At 40.3% G+C, this 21,941-nt stretch overlaps 1 protein-coding gene and 1 pseudogene across 1 annotated transcript; one reads left to right on the forward strand and one right to left on the reverse strand.

The window, feature by feature from the left end:
* Positions 1 to 795: 795 nt before the first annotated feature.
* On the reverse strand, positions 796 to 7,875 carry LOC142638506 (G-type lectin S-receptor-like serine/threonine-protein kinase At4g27290; annotated as a pseudogene).
* A 5,411-nt stretch (positions 7,876 to 13,286) lies between these two features.
* On the forward strand, positions 13,287 to 16,178 carry LOC142639552 (uncharacterized). The gene is made up of 4 exons (XM_075813712.1): positions 13,287 to 13,712; positions 14,589 to 14,755; positions 14,864 to 15,830; positions 15,882 to 16,178. Exons 1-4 carry the CDS (start codon positions 13,287 to 13,289, stop codon positions 16,176 to 16,178), a joined length of 1,857 nt encoding a protein of 618 aa, XP_075669827.1.
* Positions 16,179 to 21,941: the final 5,763 nt, after the last annotated feature.

Below are 21,941 nucleotides of genomic sequence, written 5' to 3' on the forward strand. Positions count from 1 at the left end.
TTTCATAAAGAAAAATTTTCCCATTTTTATAATCATTGTTTGTCACTTGAAAGATTCATTTATAATGCGGAAAGTTTAAACTAATATATCATTTGTATCCATTTTCTGTGTTTGTTTATGATAAATTACCAATTCTTTGAAAAGCTTTTTTTTAAGAGAGATTTAACATATGACATCCGTTTCTGATGATAACTTTTTATCATTAGACTAAGATACCAAATAGTTTTTGGCGTAAGTGGAGATTGAACCTCAAATCTCTTATTTAACCATCAAAGACTTTACTAGTTGAGCTAACTGGAACCCACTCCAAAAAGCTTAAACTATTAAGAAACGTTGAATTTTATCATTTAACCATAGGTATAACACCCCCTCTCATATGTGGGCCTAAATTCCCCTTCAATAAGTAGGGCCCAACTCAGAAACAATAAAAGGTAATAAGAAAACACCAAATTTAATTTGCTTGCTTTAGTGCCAATAGTTACCCCGTTGATTCTTAATCCTTAGCCACTTTTCACTAAGTTCAATCACCACTAGATTTTAGCCAAGGAGAGATTTTTAAATGACAACTTGGAGCCTCAATCAAATTACTTCTTTCTTCTTTAAAAAGTTGGTTAGATGGATTATAAGTAGTCTCAAACCTCCTAAATATTGAAGAAGTCATTTTAAGCCTTTAAAGTTCAAATGAGACTCATGTTGCATTCTTAGAGAATACAAGTGTGTACAATTTGTGAAATGTACAAATGTAAAATATTAATCATAAAATATGTAATATAATGCAATTGATATGATGCTTGATTATCGACCATCTAACAAGGTAATAGTAACTTCATTGGTTGAGGATGATTGGTTCTTGCTCAATGAAGGTGATTTCTTTCCTACATAGAAACCCAGCTCTTTTGGTTCTAGTAGTGAACTCTCACTATGCAACATCATAACCACAAATGACATGTTAGGCCGATCCTCACGATGCTGTTGCAAACATAAGAAACTAATATGGAGGCAACGTTCTATCTCCGATAGGATGCAAGAGTCCTTTAAGCAAGTATCAATTAGTTCCAAAGTCCTACCTTCTTTCCATGATTTCCATGCCTAAAACATTTGAAAATTTCTTTTCATTGTTTGTATCATAATATGTATTAAAAACAATAGTCAAATCTTGTGAGAACTCACATGTCCAACAAGGTTTAGACTATCTTCTAGATGGAAGATGCCCGATTTTTCTTTCCACATATTATCTCCAACAATAATATTCCAAAACTGAAGACATCAGATTTTATTGAAAATAAGCCATTAATGGCATATTCGGGTGCCATATAACCACTGTAGAACACCATTAAAAATGAAAATCTTTGATTAGAAAAATTGTCAATAATCGAACATGTTAAAAATTAGCTAAATTACACTATTGGTCTCTAAATTTTACCTTCTAATAAGAATTGGTCCCTTAAGTTTTAAAGTGCATTACTAGTCTCTCATGTTTCAAATGAGCACTGTTAGTCCTTTAGTTAACTACTGTTACTGTCATTGCCTATGCAGGTATCGAAACAATGACATGACATCTTTTTACATACTTGGACCAACCAAAATAAGGCAAATCAATTAAAAATTCAAGTCAAGTCCGTATAAGTATTAAAAAAAAAAAAAAAAACAATCTCTTCCCTATGTCATTCATCCATCATATCTTTCCCTACTCTATCTCGAATAAATCACAACCTTCTCTCCATCATCAACCTTTGACCCTTCCCCATTCCTAGACCTATTGAGCTCTTTGGACCAAGTGAGAAGGTCTTGTTTGGGTTGTAGAAGGAATTGAGTTTGTTGATTGCGTAAGGAGGTCAAAGTTAGAGCATATCTCAATGAGGATGTGGTTGGTCTCCTCGATGACTCTATAACTAAACTCACAGGTTCAACTATGGCAAATGGTGTAACATGTGGTTCATTTGCTACTTGATTCATTTCTTACAAAATTGTATAAAATTGTAAATCTGCTCAAAGTGGCATACACCTGAAATGATGGGCATACACATCTCTTACTCGGCATATACTGGGTCTTGACAAATTAGGGTTTTTCTTCCAATTACTTTTTTGGAAAAGGGCATGAAGCCTAGGTGCATACACCTGAAGAGTTAGGTTTTTGCCGATTTCGTCTAGTTTAGCCTGCCTAGGCAAAACCCAGATTTTGACATTTTTTATTTAATTCTATGTAATTGTTTTTTACTTGCCTTCTCTTTCTTACTATTATTTCCTGCTTTGTTTTAAAACAATTAATAAAACCCAAAATACATTCTTTGCCTTTTTAATAAGCCATTTAATTCTTCCCTTCGTTTCCTATTTCTTCCTTTCCAATCAAGAATGATAATTGAGCATAAATAGTAAAACTTTCCTAAAAGTTTCAAGTCAACAGTTATTTTAAATTCAAAACTCTTCTAAGATTTTGAAAAGGTAATTAAGCCTAACAATTGATTCAAAATTAAATACTTTCCAAATGAAGCAATCAAGATTTAAGTAAGGGGATGAGAACTAATTACCTTTGCAGAAAAAATTGATTAAATTGATTTGACTTAAAATAGAATGGAAACTTTCTGAATACTAATCAATCCTAATTTAATTGATCAAAGTCTAATTAGGTAATTTATTACAGAAAGTTTAATTAATCTTTTAACTTTAACTTAAATCATATTTGAATTTGAATTAATTAAGAGTATAATAAGAAAACGTCTCACTTCTTTTTTAAAATACTATGATATCTAGATTTTTTTTTTTGATACAAGATAGAATTCTACTCTAGCCTAATCTAAGTATATATGTGTGTGAAGCTCCCTCCTAGAGACCTGAACTCCGGCCCTTGCCCCCACACCCCACAAGCACTTATACTTGTGAAGTGACCATCGCACCAAGGGTGTGCGGTGGTATAATATCTAGATTTAATTGGTTTAAGGAAAGTGGGAAGTTAGTTAAAGAACGCAAGATCATCAATGAAGAATTAAGACCACTTAAGTAAAATAAAGGAAAACGTTAAAGATTTAATGAAGGCTCCACATCAATTAATTTTTCCTTCCTTCATAAGACTTAAGCATTCATCCTTAACAAACATTCAACTCTTGTTTGATATCTACATTTTTGTACATTTATGAATTCACATGATTGGGTATACAGAAGCATGCTTCAGTGCTTCTTTGCTCTCTGTGTTCACGTGTTTGGATGATATCATGATCTTATACTTATATTCTCACATGATTGATCACATGCTTATGTACCTTTTATATGTCCTGATTTTTATTTGTTCACATGCTTGCCTGCTTCTCCCATGACTCGTTGTTGAACTCTAGCCCTTAGATACAAGTGTGCATTCACTATAGCTTATTATATGAGCTCTATTTAATCTCAAACTTAGTAACAATATATGACGGTCAACTACAATTGTGAAGGCTTGGGGTGTTCCACCTCTTCCCATCATGTACCCTAACTCTCAACTTAGTCTAGTAGGTAGACCTTCATGGAGTCATTCTTTGGTTCCTTAACCTACAACTAGGTGGTGACTCCTCCATCTCTTTCTTAAAGAAGTTTGCATACTCTCAAGCTAGCGCTGACTTTGGGTTCAAATCACTTTAGGGAGATAGAGTATTGCATACCTCGCCTTTGCAAGAAGGAATCAACATGGTGACAAGTCAAAAGGAGGTATGGCCCATGGCACTCCACAGACTCTAAAGTGAATAGAGAAAGAAAAATAGCGTTCTATGATTTTTGCTGAGCTGGAGCTTTTAAAGTTTTTTAATTAAAGTGGTTGCTTTTTATTGGACCAACTGCCACATCATTTTTTAATTAACCACATAGGCCATAACACTGACTATAGTTAACAAAATAACTAATGACCCTCATTTTTTAAACTTGAGGAATCAATAACGCTCACTTGAACTTAAGGTACTAGTTGTGCTCACAGAATAAACTTAAGAGGCCAAAAGTTTAACTTCGCCTAAAGAATACTTACTAAGTTCCAACTATTCTATTTGTATTTCCTTCAATTTGATCTCCACCAAAGGTCCTAGCCATGCGGAAATCAGAAATTTTTGGGTTCATCTTACTATCAAGTAAAATGTTACTTTGCTTTTAGATCTCTATGTATAATCCTTAATCTAGAGTCTTCATGAAGATAAAGAAGCCCGCAAGCAATCCCACAAATAATGTTGAAGCGCATAGGCCAACCTAAAGTATTAGATCTCATTTGATCAGTCAAGTTTCTTATTTATGTCAATACTAAACTTGAATAATGAAACAAGAAATCGAAATTTCTTTAAAGAACAATAAAAAATCTTCATGAAGTTTGGCAAAAATTATAAAGTTTTGAGAAGTTCTAACCAAAAATGAAGGAGTCCAAGCTTCCATTGGGCATGTATTCATAGATTAACATTTTCTCCTCTCCTTCAATGCAATAGCCCAAAAGCCTAACAAGATTTATGTGCTGTAATTTGGCTATCGAGATAACTTCATTTTTAAACTCACTCAATCCTTGTCTAGAATTTTGTGAAAGTCTTTTCACAGCAATTTCTTGTCCATCTGCTAGTATACCCTAAAAACTCACATTTGTAAATAGATTATATTAATATTGAATATGATGTGAATTGGTCTATCCAAGTTACCTTATATACCCTTTCAAAAAAAAGAGTTACCTTATATACAAGTCCAAAGCCGCCTTCACCAAGCTTGTTATTGCTTGAAAATTTGTTAGTAGCAATAGCTATGGTAGCTAGGCTAAAGAATGGGAGCTCCAGGTCTTCATTTTAGCCATCAATATTCTGGTCTATCATCCCTTTGTTCTGCATTTTCTCTGATAAGAGCAAGATGTGTTTCACATTATACATAAGAAACTAGAATATGGCAACTCCAACTGATTATTTTGGATTGATTGCACGTTAGTCCAACCTAAACTATACATTGATCATAAGCCATTTTTACCTTCACTAGATGGAAACCTTTTTGCTCTCTTCACTATGCTACTCGAATAATAACAAGAAACAGTTTAAATTACATTTTATGATTTTAATCTTTATAGCTTAGTGGTAGTTTTAAATAAGTCAGGAAGTTTAGATCTTTTATTTCATATCTCAATAGTAACGGACCTAGGATTTCAAGCTAGGGGGCCAAAATATAAGAAGAAGAAAAAATCCAAATAAGTATTCATATAGTACTAACAAACTATCAACGAGGGTCAATATACAAAATCATTGTTTCTTAATACATTAAGATGCAATCATCTACCAACTAAAACAAAAAAAAAAAAAAAAAAAAAAACACACATACACACACACAGTAATATTGTTTCTTAAGAGCATTAACTGTTGCCAAAAAAAAAAAATCACAAATCAAAAATTACTTTTGCTACTTTAATATTTCATTTGAAATGACTTGTACAGTAGTGTTTTTGATATTTGGTGTTTAAAACACCTAATGCTAGTACTCTAATACTGGGCTGACTAGAATTTTTTATTTTTTCATTTAAAATTTTTGTTTTTTTTTTTTAAGTTTTTGAGTTGAGTGGTTGTTAGTTGGGATAGGCTAATTAAAAGGGAGGGGGTCTAAGTTTTTGGAAGAGAGAGGCAAAACTCTAAAATAAAAAAATATAACCAATAAAAAAAATTTCTTTTTTTTCTTTGGGCTAGGGGGGCCCAAGATTTTTTTTGTCCTTTTTTTTCTTTAGGCCAGGAAGGACCCAAGCCCCCTTGGCCCACCCCCCTCCCCCGGTCCATCCTTGTTCCTCAAGCGGGGTGTTTTAGCTAAGGAGTTGACACCTTATGCCCTAAAGAAGGTCATCGCTTTTTTACTCTTAAAAATTGTGTTAGTTTGATATAATGTTAGTACTCTTAAAAATTGTGTTAGTTTGATATAATGTTAGTACTACACACTTTTGTACACATTTAGATTTATGTAGTTTTGGAGATCCTATTTTAATCCCTACAATTTTAACTCGTTCTCAATTAGTCCCTACCGTTGTCTTAGTAATAGAAATTGTACATAAAGTGTATAGGTGGCACATTAGATACTAGTCACATTAAATGTGGCACATAGAGTATATAGGTGGAACATTAAATGCCGCTAGATAATATATAAAAAATGCTAGTCACAAGCTATATTACAATTTTTTTTTTTATAAACAAATAATGTGGTAAATAGAAATTGGTATGTAAAAAAGTGGTGTTAGTGGTTATTGACATTAAAAAAATGCCTCGTCAACATTTGATTTGAAAAAAAAAATTAACACAAGAAAAATTTTAATTTCCCAATTTTTAAGATAGAAAAAAATTTTAGGAATCCCAAATTTTCTTGTATTTTTTTTAAACCTAGACAACCAAACACATCCTGGACTAGTGATATGTTTGTTTTGCGCAAAAAGCAAACGTACTCTTTCTACATTACCAATTTATCATGATATTTTTCCCAAAGTGGGTCAAAGACAGTACCTCTGAAGTTTTTCCTATTGTAAATGCAGTAGGCAATCAAGAGCACCCCAAAAACTACAGCAATGGCAATGGCGACTACAACTATCACCTTTATCTTTTGCCTGTGTTTCATGTCTTCCTGGTTGAGTAGGCAATAGAGATGCAGTAGGGTAGGTTTCAACTAGCTTAATTTGTAAAATCTCTTACTGTCAAAATTCAATTATATCTGACAACAACAGCAACAAAAAAAAAAAAAAAAAAAAAAGAAAAAAGAAAAAAGTCATTTCAAGATACGAATTAAAGAGCAACCAAGACAATAGGCCAATACCTTTCTTTGAAGCAGGCATTCGAATATATACATCGTGCCCGTTAGCTGCAACCTGTCTAATATCAATTAAATCTCCATACTAGATGGCGCAGGCACTTCCTCCATCTCTAATGTCAGTGTTCGAATAAGCCATACAAGAACAATTGTTCAAACATTTGACTCTGCATTCGTTAAGATTCATACTTTCGTTCACCCAAGAATACGTGGTATCTGGCAACTTGAGCCCAACAAATTTAACAAACCCAATTTTATCTTTATCCTCGCAGCTCAATTCCGTAGTGCGTACACATCCCTTAGCCCAGTCGTCTGGGTTCCATCTTTCTGTTAACTTAGGCTTAAATCCTTCTATACACTGTCAGATAGGTGACTCACTAATGATACAGTTACCATAAGCACCACATAAATTATAACTGTCACATTTGTCTTCTGGTGTAGAAATGTACGTGATCCATTTTTATCTGCTTCAACCCACATGTTGCGCTCAAACAAGTACAGAGTTTGGTTCAAAACTGCTCGAGATTACAGAATCTTTAGTCATTTGGTAAATGAAGTATACCTTATCCTTGTTGGAGACAAAAGTGAAGTTATAAACTGGGTTGGCCTTTAACGATAGTGCACCACTAAAGCCAATGCCATTCCACGGGCAGTCCGGCTGTACTTCTTGGAGCCGTTTTTCATGACTATTTCTGGGTTTTCTTCATTCTCTTCTCTTAATACTAGATTTCCTGAATCTAAAAGCTCAACTACTGGACTCCCTGCCTCTTTTGTGGGATTCGCCGACCAAGCAACAGTCCTATTCTGGCTGAGAAGAACAAGACTGCCTGAACTGTTTAACATCAACACGCCAGACAAATCTATGATTGGGTTAAGCTGGTTTGCTACCCAAACAACCGTTCTAACTAGGATATTCTTGTACCAGATTCCCAAGTAACGGTTAGTGGAATTTCCTGTACTGAAGAACCCCAGGACAAAGCCTCCATTTTTAGAGACCAGGTTTGTGCCCTTACTGTCACTGAGGGATTGGGATTGGGTAATGCTGTCAGCAGCATCAGAGAACACAAAGTAGAAAAGAAATAAACTGGAACTCAAAAACACAAAAGCAAAGGTGTCCATTGCTTTCTGTTCTCAGAGCTATAAAGCCAATTTTGGAGAGCAAACACACCAAAAACTCGCTCTAACAGCTTCTCTATCTCTATATTTTGGAATGGAATTGCTATAGTACTTCGCTTAATGCAGAGAACAGTGTAGCGTTTAACGTAACACCTTCAAATATTTTTATCTATTAAAAGAATCACCTGGTTGAATAAAAAATAATTTTTTTCTCTGTCCTCCATTTCTCTTTCGTCCTTGCTCTCTCTTTCACTTCTCATCAGAAAAAAACTCTCTCTTCTCAGTAGAAAACAGGGATAGACGAAGGCCAACTCTCTCTGCCGGTTGTGTGTGTGTGAGTGAAGTGAGATGAAGAGGAAAGAAAATAAAAACAAAAATTCAAACACAGAGAGAAGTCAGGAAATCATGGCCGGCTGTGTGTGTGTGTGAAGTGAGCTGAAGAGGAAAGAATATAAAAACAAAAAGGTAAGCACAGGGGAGGAGGAGAAGTCAAAAGAATGGATCCGGATCCTCTCTATTTCTCTATGAAATGGAGAGTGTCCATTTCTTGGACAAGATCTCTTTAAAATAAAACAACGGTCTAAAAAGTGTCACGTCAATTAAAACCTAAAATGCTCAAACTCAACTATGGTTGACCTTTACTCAGTAAACCCACCTGATCTAAACAATTTTTTTTCTAAATCTCTCTCTTCTCCAACCCATCTCCAAGCTCCACTCTTTCTCAACCCTGCCATTGCCGCTGCAACCATGACCCTCGTTCTAAACCACCTTTATCACGGGGGCCACATCTCATAGCCCAACATCATCAAACTGCTCCGCTGGAACAACCACTGCCCAGTAAGTTTCTCTCTCTGATTTTTTTTATTGATAATCTTTGTTTGGTTACTGGAAAATCGAAGGGAAAAAAAACTATGATACTACTATTTTTTGATTGATTTTTTGGTGCTGAATTTGTTTTTTTTTTTTGTTTTTTTTGTTTTTTTTTTTTGATAGAATGGTTTCTTGTTGCGTGTGTGGTTTTTTTTTTAAGCTTTTGGTTTTAAGCTTGGTGGGGTGTTTCAGATTTTTGGGGGATTTATGGATTTTTTTTTTTGAATTTGTTCTTAAAGCAATGAGATTTATGGGTTATATTTTTTATACCACGCCCAAGTTTCTTGAGACTAGGATAAGAAACACAAAAAGGAAAACCATAAGCAAAGCTTTTTTTTTTTTTTAGAATAAACGGCAGAAGCAAAACTAGTTTAAGATAAAGGATGAGTGAAGAAATAATTATTGCAAAATACTCCATATGCTTTGCATTAGTTAACAAAAAAGACGTGAAAATGACCATATAAAAGAAGGCATGAGTGATTTTTTAAGCACCTAGAAATGAATGCACTAATTCACCTTACAAGCTTAGAGCGTTGTCAGTGATAAGGTCAATTATATTGGCTTGAGGATGCATAGACTCAGATGTAAGATACTGTGAATATTCAATTTGGCTTTCAATTTGTTGTTAACTATTTTCTTTCTTTTACCCCCTTAAAACATGGTATTGGCTTGTAAGCAATCATCAAAATACAATCTCTTTGTTTTACTTAATTATTATAGTTCAACCAGTTGGAAATAATGGGGAAGTTTATAATATGCAGGATTGGCATTTTTTGGATATTGCCTGTAGGTTTCATCAATCCTTGATATACTTCCTGCGTTATTTTGAATCATCAATTACTTGAGGGGAAAGATTGTCAAATTGTCAGGTATTCTAGGGGACTGCATTTCATGTGTTGTGAAACTTCAGATTCTAGAGTTTTGATAACAAAAGGACTTATATAATGAAGAGACATCCTACCAGGAAAGGGTGGGGCAAGTTGAATATCATGAGACAAGTCAAAGTGATCAAGCTGTGAGTCTTTGACTGAAAATTGCAAACCATGGCGGGAATGCGTAGTCAAGAAGTAGGACACACACCAAGTGCAGAATTATCATTATATTATGACCTTTGTAATCAAGTGTATATTTCAATAGAACTCTTGTTATATATGTCTATGTTTCTATTTTTTATACTATTACTCTAGAAGATATGGAATTACCCTTATGGAGAAATGAAAATTTTGCCAAAATATAGAGTAAAAAATTAGTGCATGGAACTTCGCATAAAGTTTGCACTTGATTTCTTGAACAACACTTCTACCCGTCTTTAGACCTTTTCCAAGGTTAGGCTGCTCCAACTCATTTTCTACAAAAAGAAAAATCAAATGCATTATGTACATCAGAAGGGGAAAAAATCCACAAAGAAAAATTTCTCAAAAATCCATACCATCAAGTCAAAAGCTCTACATTTTTTTAGCAAATACACTGACAAACTTCAAGTGGTCCATATACTTGGTCATGAAACTGAACTAACATAAGAACATAAGCATTATCTTCAATTAAACTTACCTTCTATTTGAAAAACTGAACCAACATAAGAACAAAAGCAATATCTTCTATCAAACATACCTTCTATTTGAAAGGGAATTGGGTAAGAAGCTAAGCAAAATTCCAAACACTTTTGTGTAAAAAGAACATGAGTTCAAAAAGGCTTATTCCTACATGCACATTGCATCAAGCCTGAGCCTTGAGGTTCAATAAAAGTTTTTAAAATTATAGTATTTATTGAAACTTACAAAATGAAAAAGACCATTTAATAATAAAAATTTAGATGACACATATTTCTGTTTTTATATGCAGCAAGCCAAATGTTCAATGTTTCAAACCCCCTTCACACAAGCTTTTTGACCTATCAACTCAAATGCCCATTTAATAATGTGATGCATACAAACATTACAAGATCAACTGAAATGGATATTTGATTTAATATTATGCTTACCAAAAATCAAAAGCAGTTCAAGATCTAATTCTAAGAATAGGTAATATGTTAATTAAAAAGTCAAGCACTAGCTAGCTATGATACATTGGGCATATGGTGCAATGTAGAAATATGATGCCAAGCTGCAAAAAATGTTATGATACAAATTTAGTTGACAATTCTACAAGATACTACTGATACACAAGTACTATTGAGGACAGAAATTTCTGCAAGGTAAGTAAAACTTAAAAAGAATTGTTACTGCATAGAATTCAAGTGGTTCAACCAAGAATTCGACAGAAATTCAAAGAAGCACCTTTTGCATCAAATCAACCATATTTTGTCAATGAAAGCAAAGGTTTAACTCAGCCTACAAGCTAAAATGATTAAAGATAATGAGATATTGATGATGAAAGATTTGTCATGATAATGAGTGATAGTGATGTTTTTTACAGATTGTTAATACGTCACAAAGGGTGACGGGAATATAGAACCCGTCAGCTATAGTCATTAGGACATCTCCTTTTGACGCTCGAAGCCACGCACCATACGTGACGGCGTTAGGCTGAAGTATCAGCTGACGGAATCAAGGCTGAAGGTCCTAAGCCGACGACGTTGCTGGAGATATACGTGGGCTGACGACCTTGCTGGACACATACGTGGGCTGACGACCTTTCTGGAGACGTACGTAGTTTGACAACCTTAGTAGGTAAAAGCTGAAGGAATAACCCAACCTTCTTTCTTGACTTGCTTTGCCCTCTACATATGTGTATATAAGGAAAGTTCTTGCGCTACACGCTCGGCCTTTGTCAGGAAGATTCCTATAAGGAAAAGGGCTCTAGATGATATGCGAAACCCACAAATTACTCTCCTAGAAGGAAAGTACTTCCTCACCAAGGCGCTTATTTAGGATCCATGCCACTATATATACTCCGAAACCCTCATAAGCCAAGGTACGCACAATTATCTCAGCTCTGGCACTCTAGGGTTGTTCAAAGAAAACTCTAACTTGATCGTCGGAGGGTTTTTGGCCGGCACCACACCGGTTCTCTCTGTTCGATCTTCTATTTTTTCTTCGCAGGTGTTGCTTCGATCTGGAGAGAGCTCGCAGCTTACTGGTGATTTCTTCGGCATCATCAGTTGGCGCCGTCTGTGGGAACGATGTTTTCGAGTATTTCAGCCTTGCTCTATTCCTGAGACAAAAAGTTGCATGGTACTCACTCGATCGATGGCAACAAACAACAACCAAGGCGACGAACCACACGCCACAGCTCTAGAGAGGCAGGTCCAAACGCTTGCAGCGGCGGTTGAGCGCCTCACCAAGCAGAATCATGATTTGGAGGAACAATTGCGACAAAGGACTGCAGACCCGAGTGCACCAGAGGAAGACCAAGAAGGTGCTAGTCCGGAAGGAAGGAGCGCGGAAGGACCTGAGGGCAGCAACGCTCCGACTAGACCGGAGCGACAAGAGACCAACCGACCATCCGTCTTGGACACCTTGCCGACCCACATCGCTGCTGAGATGCAGGAGATGAGGGAACGTATGGACGTGATGATGAACGCTTTTAGAGGACGAGTATCTAGTGACCTGGACAACCTAGTCCACAGGACGGATTCGCCTTTCACAGCGCTCGTGAATTCATGCCCTTTTCCTCCAAAGTTTCGCATGCCACACGTGGAAAATTACGATGGATCCAAGGACCCATTGGATCACTTGGAATCCTTCAGAACCCTAATGCATCTTCAGGGTGTACCGGATGAAATCATGTGCAAGGATTTTCTCACCACTTTGAAAGGGCCTGCGAGGGATTGGTATAGTAGGCTGACGCCTAATTCCATCGGCACTTTTAAGGAATTAAGCGCACAATTCGTATCACACTTTATCGGAAGTCACCGGCATAAGAGGTCTACTGCATGTATATTGAGTATTAAGCAACGAGAAGACGAGACATTAAGATCATATATAGCCTGCTTTAACAAAGAAGCCCTCTCGATAGACGAGGCAGATGACAAGATACTTGTGGCAGCATTCACAAATGGGCTACGAAAGGGTAAGTTCTTGTTCTCTCTATGAAAGAACGACCCGAAGACTATGTCCGATGTATTTTACAGGGCGACAAAGTACATGAATGCGGAGGATGCCTTGCTAGCCCGAGAGGACAAACCCAGAAAAAGGGAAAGACAGGAAGATGCACAACCGGACAGAAGACAAAAAAGGGAAAGAACTAGAGAGCGACGAGATGATCGACGACCCAACCCGCCTACAGGAAGATTCACGAACTTTACTCCCCTAAATGCACCCATCGACCAGGTACTAATGCAGATTAAAGATAAGGAAACTTTGGCCTTTCTTGGCAAACTGAAGGGAGATCCCAACAGGAGACCAAGGGACAAATACTGCCGTTTTCATCAAGATCATGGCCATGACACCGCTAATTGCTACGACTTGAAACATCAAATAAAAGCTCTTATTAGGCGAGGAAGGCTGCAGAGGTTCATCAATAAGGAGCGGACGGACCCGCCACAAAATCAAGTCCCTCGACGTGACAATGATCGCCCCAGGCAACCTGTAGGAGATATAAGGATGATTGTAGGAGGCACCATGATCGCCGGGTCTTCCAAGAAAGCCCGAAAGACATACCTCAGAACGGTTCAGAATGTCCAGATGACAAGTCCCGCACTTGAAGGGTCACGAATTGACAATCCTTCAATTGAATTTTCAGAAGGAGACGCCCGGCGCCTTCATCATCCCCATGACGACGCTTTGGTCGTCACCATACGAGCAGGAGACTATAACATACACCGAGTTCTCGTAGACAGCGGTAGTTCAGCAGACATCCTTTACTATCCCGCTTTCCAACAGATGGGATTTGGAAAGGAACGACTAGTTCCGACTAACGCCCCGCTCGTTGGCTTTGGAGGAGCGAGGGTACTTCCACTTGGCGTTGTCACTTTGGCGGTAACCATTGGAGACTACCCACAGCAGGTCACCCGGAATGTAACATTCCTGGTAGTCGATTGCTCGTCGGCCTACAATGCCATCATAGAACGTCCAACCCTTAACTCATGGAAAGCCTTAACCTCGACATACCATTTAATGATAAAATTCCCTACTGATCATGGAATTGGAGAATTGAGAGGAAATCAGGTATCCGCATGCGAATGTTACGTGACCATGATGGAGATGGACAGTCACATTCAGGCCATGAACATAGAGGAATGTCGAATGGTGACAGAGCCCGTCGAGAGACTCGAAGACGTACTTCTCGACGAAGCCCACCCGGAGCGAACGACCGAAATCGGCACCCTAGCCGACCCGGCGATACGTCAAAATCCCGCGACCTTCTTGAAAGAAAACAAAGACGTATTCGCATGGAGCCAAGAAGACATGCCAGGAATTGACCCGTCAGTCATGGTGCACAGGTTAAACATGTCGCCATCTTTCCCGCCCGTCCGACAGAAGAAAAGAACCTTTGCCCAAGAAAGAGATCAAGCAGTAGCAGAAGAAGTCCGCAAACTGCAAGAGGCGGGATTTATCAGGGAAGTGTACTACCCCGATTGGTTGGCGAACGTCGTGATGGTCAAAAAGAACAACGGGAAATGGAGGATGTGCATCGACTTCACGGATTTAAACAAAGCATGCCCCAAAGATAGCTACCTCCTCCCGCGGGTCGACATCCTAGTGGATTCTACAGCCAAACATCAGCTGCTAAGCTTCATGGATGCATTTTTCAGGTATAACCAAATCCGAATGGATGAAGCTGATTAAGAGAAGACTTTGTTCGTAACGAGCCAAGGCCTCTTTTGCTACAAGGTCATGCCCTTTGGCCTGAAAATTGCTGGCGCAACCTATCAGAGGCTCATGAACAAGATGTTTGCACGACAGATTAGAAGAAACGTCCAAGTATATGTCGACGACATGCTGGTCAAGAGTCAAAGGGAAGAAGCTCATCTGAAGAATCTTAAGGAAACATTTGATACTCTTCGCTCCTACAACATAAAGCTCAATCCAAGCAAATGTGCCTTTGGAGTGACGGCGGGAAATTTCTTAGGGTACATGGTATCCCAAAGAGGTATCGAGGCCAACCCGGACAAGATTCAGGCCATTATGGGGATGGCCCCTCCTAAAAATATGAAGGAAGTACAAAGCCTCAATTGCAGGGTCGCCACGCTTAGTAGATTCGTGTCGAAAGCAACAGATAGATGTCTACCTTTTTTCCGAACATTGAAAAAATCCTTTGAATGGACGGTCGAATGTCAACAAGCGTTCGAAGATTTGAAGGTCTACCTTTCTTCGCCGCCCTTACTAAGCCCCTCACAACCAGGAGAAGAACTGTTCCTCTATCTGGCCATTTCCCTAGCAGCTGTCAGTGCGGCCTTAATCAGAGAAGACGACAAGGTCCAACGACCCGTGTACTACGCGAGCAAGGCATTGCATGGTGTAGAAGAGAGATATCCCCCCATGGAAAAACTTGCCTTCGCTTTGGTTACAGCGGCCCATAAACTCAAGCCATATTTCCAAGCCCATACGATAGTCATCCTAACTGACAAACCTTTGCGACGAGCAATGGGCAGCCCTGCGGCTGCCGGACGAATGGCATTGTGGTCGATAGAATTAAGCGAATTTAACATACAATATCGCCCCCGCATTGCCATCAAGGGACAAGCAGTTGCCGACTTCATAGCGGAGTTCACCAGCACGGAAGGCGAAGAGGAAAAAAATCCCCAATGGAGCATTTTCACTGACGGGTCGTCCAACAAGAAGGCTGGAGGGGTAGGGGCCGTACTTAAATCTCCGGAAGGCGACGAGCTCAAATGTATGATTCGCCTCGATTTTCCTACAACTAACAATGAATCTGAGTACGAAGCCCTGATAGCAAGTTTAGACCTTGCCCAAGTTGTAGGGGCCGCGAACGTAGTTGTTCACTGCGACTCCCAGGTCGTCACAAGCCAGGTAAACGGCGAGTACGAGTGCAAAGGTGAAAGAATGAAGAAGTACTGGGAGCAAACAAAAAAGAGAATAGATGGGCTGCAAGCCAAAATAGTCCAAATTCCAAGAGGAGAAAACAAACATGCTGAACATCTTTCCAAAGCCGCATCTGCGGAGCCTATGATCACCATTGACAAGGTACTTTCTTTTACTTAGCCCTCACCATTAATAGACATTGTCAACATACAGAAAATTGGTTCCAAAGACAATTGGACCACCCCCTTGATCTCCAACTTAAAAGATGGCACGCTACCTAAGGGGAAAGAGGCCGCAAGGAAGTTGAAGGTCCAGTTAGCACGGTTTGTCTTGATAAAGGACGTCCTTTACAAGAGGGGCTTTTCTCGACCATACTTAAGATGTGTAGGCCCCGAAGAAACAAGCTATGTTATGAAAGAAGTACGCGAGGGGATATGCGGCAACCACTCTGGATCACGGTCATTGGTGCATAAGTTGATTCGGGCCGAGTACTACTGGCCGACAATGTAAAATGACGCCCAAGTTTATGTGAGAGCTTGCGACAAGTGTCAAAGATTCAGCAACATCATTCGGCAACCGGCGGAAGAATTGACCCCCATAACCGGCCCATGGCCATTCGCCCAATGGGGGTTGGATATCATGGGACCATTCCCAATGGCAGTAAGGCAGCTGAAGTTCCTCGTCGTCGGCATCGACTACTTCACCAAATGGGTTGAAGCTGAAGCCCTAGCCACAATCACTGAAAAGAATGTAAGGAGTTTTGTATAGAGAAACATTGTTTGTAGGTACGGAATTCCAAGAGTCTTAATTTCGGACAACGGTAAACAATTTGACAACGACTCCTTCCGAGCCTTCTGTTTAGAGTTAGGAATCAAGAACCATTATTCCTCCCCAGCCCATCCTCAAGCAAATGGATAAGTGGAAGTCACCAACCGATCCTTGCTCCGAATCATCAAGACTCGGCTCGAGGGGGCAAAGGGCGTATGGCCTGAGATGCTACCCAGCGTGTTATGGGCATACAGAACGACAGTACGAACCCCTACAGGAGAAACCCCTTTCCAGCTGACATACGAAAGTGAAACGGTCATTCCAGCCGAAATAGGACTCACGAGTTATAGGGTGGACAATCACGACGAGGGAAGAAATGATCAAGAGCTTCGTTTACAACTGGATCTAATTGACGAGGTAAGGGCAGTGGCTGAGCAGAGACTCGCACGATACCAGGACCTCGTGGCCAAGCACTACAACTCCCGAGTCAAGCACCGAGACTTCAAAGTCGGAGATCTTGTTTTAAAGAAAGTAATGGGCGCAACCAGAGATCCTGCACAAGGAAAGCTTGGCCCAAACTGGGAAGGACCCTACAAGATTATATCATGGCTAAGAAAGGGCACCTATCACTTAGAAACTCTTGACAGGCAGAAGCTACAACACCCATGAAACGCCGAGCATCTCAGAAAGTACTACCAGTAGAAGATAGCAAGCAGAACACTACTCCTTATTACCAATTTATGTTCTTTAATTATTTGTCTTAGCTTATTCCTGTCTACAGTATATTTTAAGTCCAAAGGGCTGAAAGTTTATTTTTCCTTTTTGAATAAAATTTTACTTATGCATTCATCATAATAAGAGAAGGTTCATTCAGAAACGACTTTTTTATGTCTTGAAGAAAACAGCAAATCCTCTACAACTAAGTCCACAAGTTGGACGACCTTATGGCCAAGTCCACAAAGTGGACGACCTACAACTAAGTCCATAAGTTGGACGACCTTATGGCCAAGTCCACAAAGTGGACAACCTAGAACTAAGTCCAAAAATTGGACGACCTTATGGCTAAGTCCACAAAGTGGACAACCTACAACTAAGTCCACAAGATGGACGACCTTATGGCCAAGTCCACAAAGTGGACGACCTCACAACTAAGTCCACAAGTTGGACGACCTCACAACTACGTCTACAAATTGGACGACCTCACAACCAAATCCACAAGAGTGGACGGTCCCAAGGCAAAGTCCGCAAAGTGGACGGCCCCATAGCCCAGTCCAATAAGTGGACGACCTTACATCTAAGTAAAAAGAGTGGACGACGTTATTGCTCTTCCCACCAAATCATTAAGTACATAAAGTGTACGGGTAGCAAAATGCTAATTTGACAACTTTATGGAGCGTTACGCTGAACCTGTCACTTGCCCTTATCGGAACCGTCACTTACCTACATCAGAAGGTGAAATTGACGCCGCCATGTACAAAGTGACGGGCATATAGTAAACATCCTAAAATAGGTTGTTAAATTAAAAGAAAAACTCACGGAACCAAAACATGACGGATACATGGCAAACAGTAGTCAATACCGTCGCTCATGAAGTTGACGGTTTGATAAAGCAGCTCAAGGTCCGAGTCAAAAGGAGGCTGACGCCGTCAAAAAATTGATAAGCGCAAGGGTAAAATTTTAAAGATGATGGACAGGTTGACGTTGTTTTTCTTTTTACTATAAAATAATTAAAACAACGCTGTCATCTACAAGCAACGGGATCATTACGAGCAAAAGATTTTAACATAGAAAGAGAGAAACATGCTTTGAACATAAGGCAAAATATTAAGATTAACATAAACAATGTCTTTACAAAGGCCCAGAAAAACGGGCGTCAAGCATTAAAGATCGTCTACACTTTTCTTTTTTTATAAAAAAAAAAAAAAAAAAAAAAAGAGAAGAAGGAAAAATGCTGAAGTTCATGAAGTCGGGGGATCTTGAGAGCTTCCGTCATCATTAACAACAAAGGGCTGGACGGAAGGGCTGACGGCACAGAGATCATTGCTAGAAGGATTTGTTGGAGTCAAGCTAACGGGCTGGTCTGCGGCTGGCTGAGCAAGGACGACGCTATCATCCCTCTGATTAGCATCGTCACCTTCCTCATTGACGATGTCTCCTGCGGGGGTTGACGGGATAGACTCGTCCATAGAAACCTTGGATAAGTCCAAGTCAGGATAAATAGATTTCACTTGCTTCAAGCAATCCTCAAACCCGTCCCCGTAGTAGGCAGCACAAGCGTCAATAAAAGATGACGAGTCCTTGAACTCCGTCACCGCGTCATTCCTAGCCGTTTCCACCTGGACTAGGATGGACTTCAGCTCTTTCTCCACCGTCAGCTTAGCCTCTTCTTCCTGCTTACGACGACGGCTTTCCTCCGCCAGCTTTTCCTTAAAGTCCTTTAGCTCTGCGCCCAGGATACGGTTTGCATCCTTGTATTGTGCTTGACCGTCAGCCAAATACTTGATGCGTTCATGCAGACGGGTAATCACCCCCTCCTTGGCAGAGCACCTATCCGACAAGGCCTTCACGCGAACCATAGCCTACATTGAAAATGATAAAACAACGTCAGGATGATTAAGACTGGTCGAACACCAAAATAAAAAGAGACGCATACCCTCGTGAGGTCAAAAAGGCCTGACGCCCCTATCTCTTCAGTAGTCTGCTCCGCACAAGGATCCATCTCCTCATCCTTTAAAATGGATTCCGTTACCTCTATAGCATAGTCCTTGTGGGTTAACAGACGGCGTACGGATCCGTGGGAGATGGGGCCTGACAAGGTCATTAGTCCTTTGCCTGCCCTATGAGCAGACCTAGGAGGTGACGGCCTTCTTGAAGACTTGTCCCCAGGAGTTGGAGCGACTTTTTTCCCGGGACGGTCGTCCCTGCCATCAGGCTTCCTTTTGGCCACAACCCTCCCGACGGGCTTTGGGGCAGACGGTGGGGTCAACTCGCCCCTCGCCCTCTCTTGCTCCTTTTTCTTAGCAGCAGCGGCAGCTCGAACCCGTTGCCTAGCTGACTCCATTTCTGCAAAAATAAAGGTTAGAAAAAAGACAACGTCAGGATAAAGATGAGAAGTCGAGAGATACTCACACCGACGAGAATAAGTGTTTAGTTTGCAAGCTTCCTCCGTTGGCTCGGGACCACCGCAATATAAATGCAGAGTGTCTAGCGTGATTAAGTCTCGACACTTTCGCTCGTCCAAAGGAATGGCTGTCACTCGACGAATAAAATCCTCTTGCTCCGCGGTAATGCGCGGACAGTTGTTAGCTGCAATAAAAGATGACGGGTTAGAATACCAAATAGGCAGACGAAGCAAGAAGGCTGACGGGGTTAACCTGAATTTCTAACATGTGCCCATGTGTTATCAAAACCATTGGGCATTGACTTCCATTCCTCTTGACGGCATACCCAGTTCGTCCTTTCTACAAAGAAATATCTGTCTTTCCACTTCCTATTGGAATCGGGCATGTCTGACACCAATTTCAACTCTTTTTCCCTCATGGAAAAATGGTACACCCCCTTTGACGAGGAGATGTGTTGCGGGCGGAAGCACCAAAAGAACTCTTCCAGGGTCAACTGACGGTTCCCGCCACTCAAACGACCCCACAGGATCTCGGCACCAATAAAGGTTCGCCAAGCGTTAGGGGTAATCTGACTGACGGATATCCCTAGAAAATTAGCCAGCTGACGATGCAACGCCGTCAGTGGTAGCCTTAATCCGGCGGCAAACATGGCATCATACATGCCTACGTCCGCAGTTCGTCCCGAATAACACCTCTCACCTTCCTCGGGAAGGCGAATGGGAATGTCGTCTGGTATCTGGTAACGGGATCGCAAACTTTTGAAAACATTTTCCGACATCGTTGGAAGGAACTTGTTGACGGACCATTCTGGAGGTAGGACGAAGGGACGATCATCACCAGAAGCCCCCGAGGTACTCTCTAAGGCTTCCTCGTCGTCACTTTGACCCTCGTCACTAGTACTGCCTTTTTCGTTGATCCTCTGGTTTCCCTTTCTGACGACCAGGATAGGCCTTCTGCGGGCTCACGGCCTGATTGGAAAACTTCGTCGTAACCCGCTCCGTCGCGGATTGACGATTGATCACTCGTTGTCTCCCTAGACATCTGACTACCTACAAGCGATGGGTTTTTTATTCTAAGATCCTAGGCAGACGACTTCACTAAAGGGCATTACTAGAAAAAATAAAAAGGCAAAGTGAAGGGAATTTACGAGTAAAAGGACGACCTTAAGAATCTGACGGCAATCTGGTTGACGGCGCGATGAGATCAACAGTGACGCTCCTTTTCTCTCGGAATGAACAAGATGTGAAAAGTGGAAAAAAGGTGAAAAAATGAAATATATATAGGAGATAGGGGGCGCGAAAGACGAAGCGACACGCTCGTCCAGACACGGAGCCAATCAGTCCAAGCCATGTGTCCCACCATTTAATGAAGATGGCGCGAATTACCATACATGAACTATTTCCCCAATAATGTCAACTCCATAACCCGTCACCCACAGCTGACGGGATAATGGAGTGGGGGGCAGTTGATAGTGATGTTTTTTACAGATTGTTAATACGTCAAGAAGGGTGACGGGAATATAGAACCCGTCAGCTATAGTCATTAGGACATCTCCTTTTGACGCTCGAAGCCACGCACCATACGTGACAGCGTTAGGCTGAAGTATCAGCTGACGGAGTCAAGGCTGAAGGTCCTAAGCCGACGATGTTGCTGGTGATATACGTGGGCTGACGACCTTGCTGGACACATACGTGGGCTGACGACCTTTCTAAAGACGTACGTAGTTTGACGACCTTAGTAGGTAAAAGCTGAAGGAATAACCTAACCTTCTTTCTTGACTTGCTTTGCCCTCTACATATGTGCATATAAGGAAAGTTCTTGTGCTACACGCTCGGCCTTAGTCAGGAAGATTCCTATAAGGAAAAGGGCTCTAGATGATATGCGAAACCCACAAATTACTCTCCTAGAAGGAAATTACTTCCTCACCAAGGTGCTTATTTCGGATCCATGCCAGTATATATACTCCAAAACCCTCATAAGCCAAGGTACGCACAATTATCTCAGCTCTGGCACTCTAGGGTTGTTCAAAGAAAACTCTAACTTGATCGTCGGAGGGTTTTTGGCCGGCACCACACCGGTTCTCTCTGTTCGATCTTCTATTTTTTCTTCGCAGGTGTTGCTTCGATCTGGAGAGAGCTCGCAGCTTACTGGTGATTTCTTCGGCATCATCAATGAGCAGCAAGAGTTTGAAATTAGGCAAAGTAGAGCCAAACTTAATCATTCCACGGCAGAGCATTCTGACAAATTTTAATCCCGAAGCTCAAACCAAGAACTAATAAAACCACACAAAAAAGAAACCAAATTCAGCACCATTAATATATATATATATATATATAATAGTATCATAGTTTTTTTTTTCCATTGTTTTTCCAGCAACCAACAA

The sequence above is a fragment of the Castanea sativa genome, chromosome 6, assembly GCF_040712315.1.
Source record: "Castanea sativa cultivar Marrone di Chiusa Pesio chromosome 6, ASM4071231v1".
NCBI classification, from domain to species: domain Eukaryota; kingdom Viridiplantae; phylum Streptophyta; class Magnoliopsida; order Fagales; family Fagaceae; genus Castanea; species Castanea sativa.

Bases quoted from the DNA above. Each gene is read 5' to 3' on its own strand.
- LOC142639552 (XM_075813712.1), top strand. From the start codon at position 13,287: ATGATTGTAGGAGGCACCATGATCGCCGGGTCTTCCAAGAAAGCCCGA. The intron at 14,756-14,863 runs GTACATGGTATC...CCTCAATTGCAG, and splicing joins ACGGCGGGAAATTTCTTAGG to GGTCGCCACGCTTAGTAGAT. The intron at 15,831-15,881 runs GTACTTTCTTTT...GTCAACATACAG, and splicing joins CTATGATCACCATTGACAAG to AAAATTGGTTCCAAAGACAA.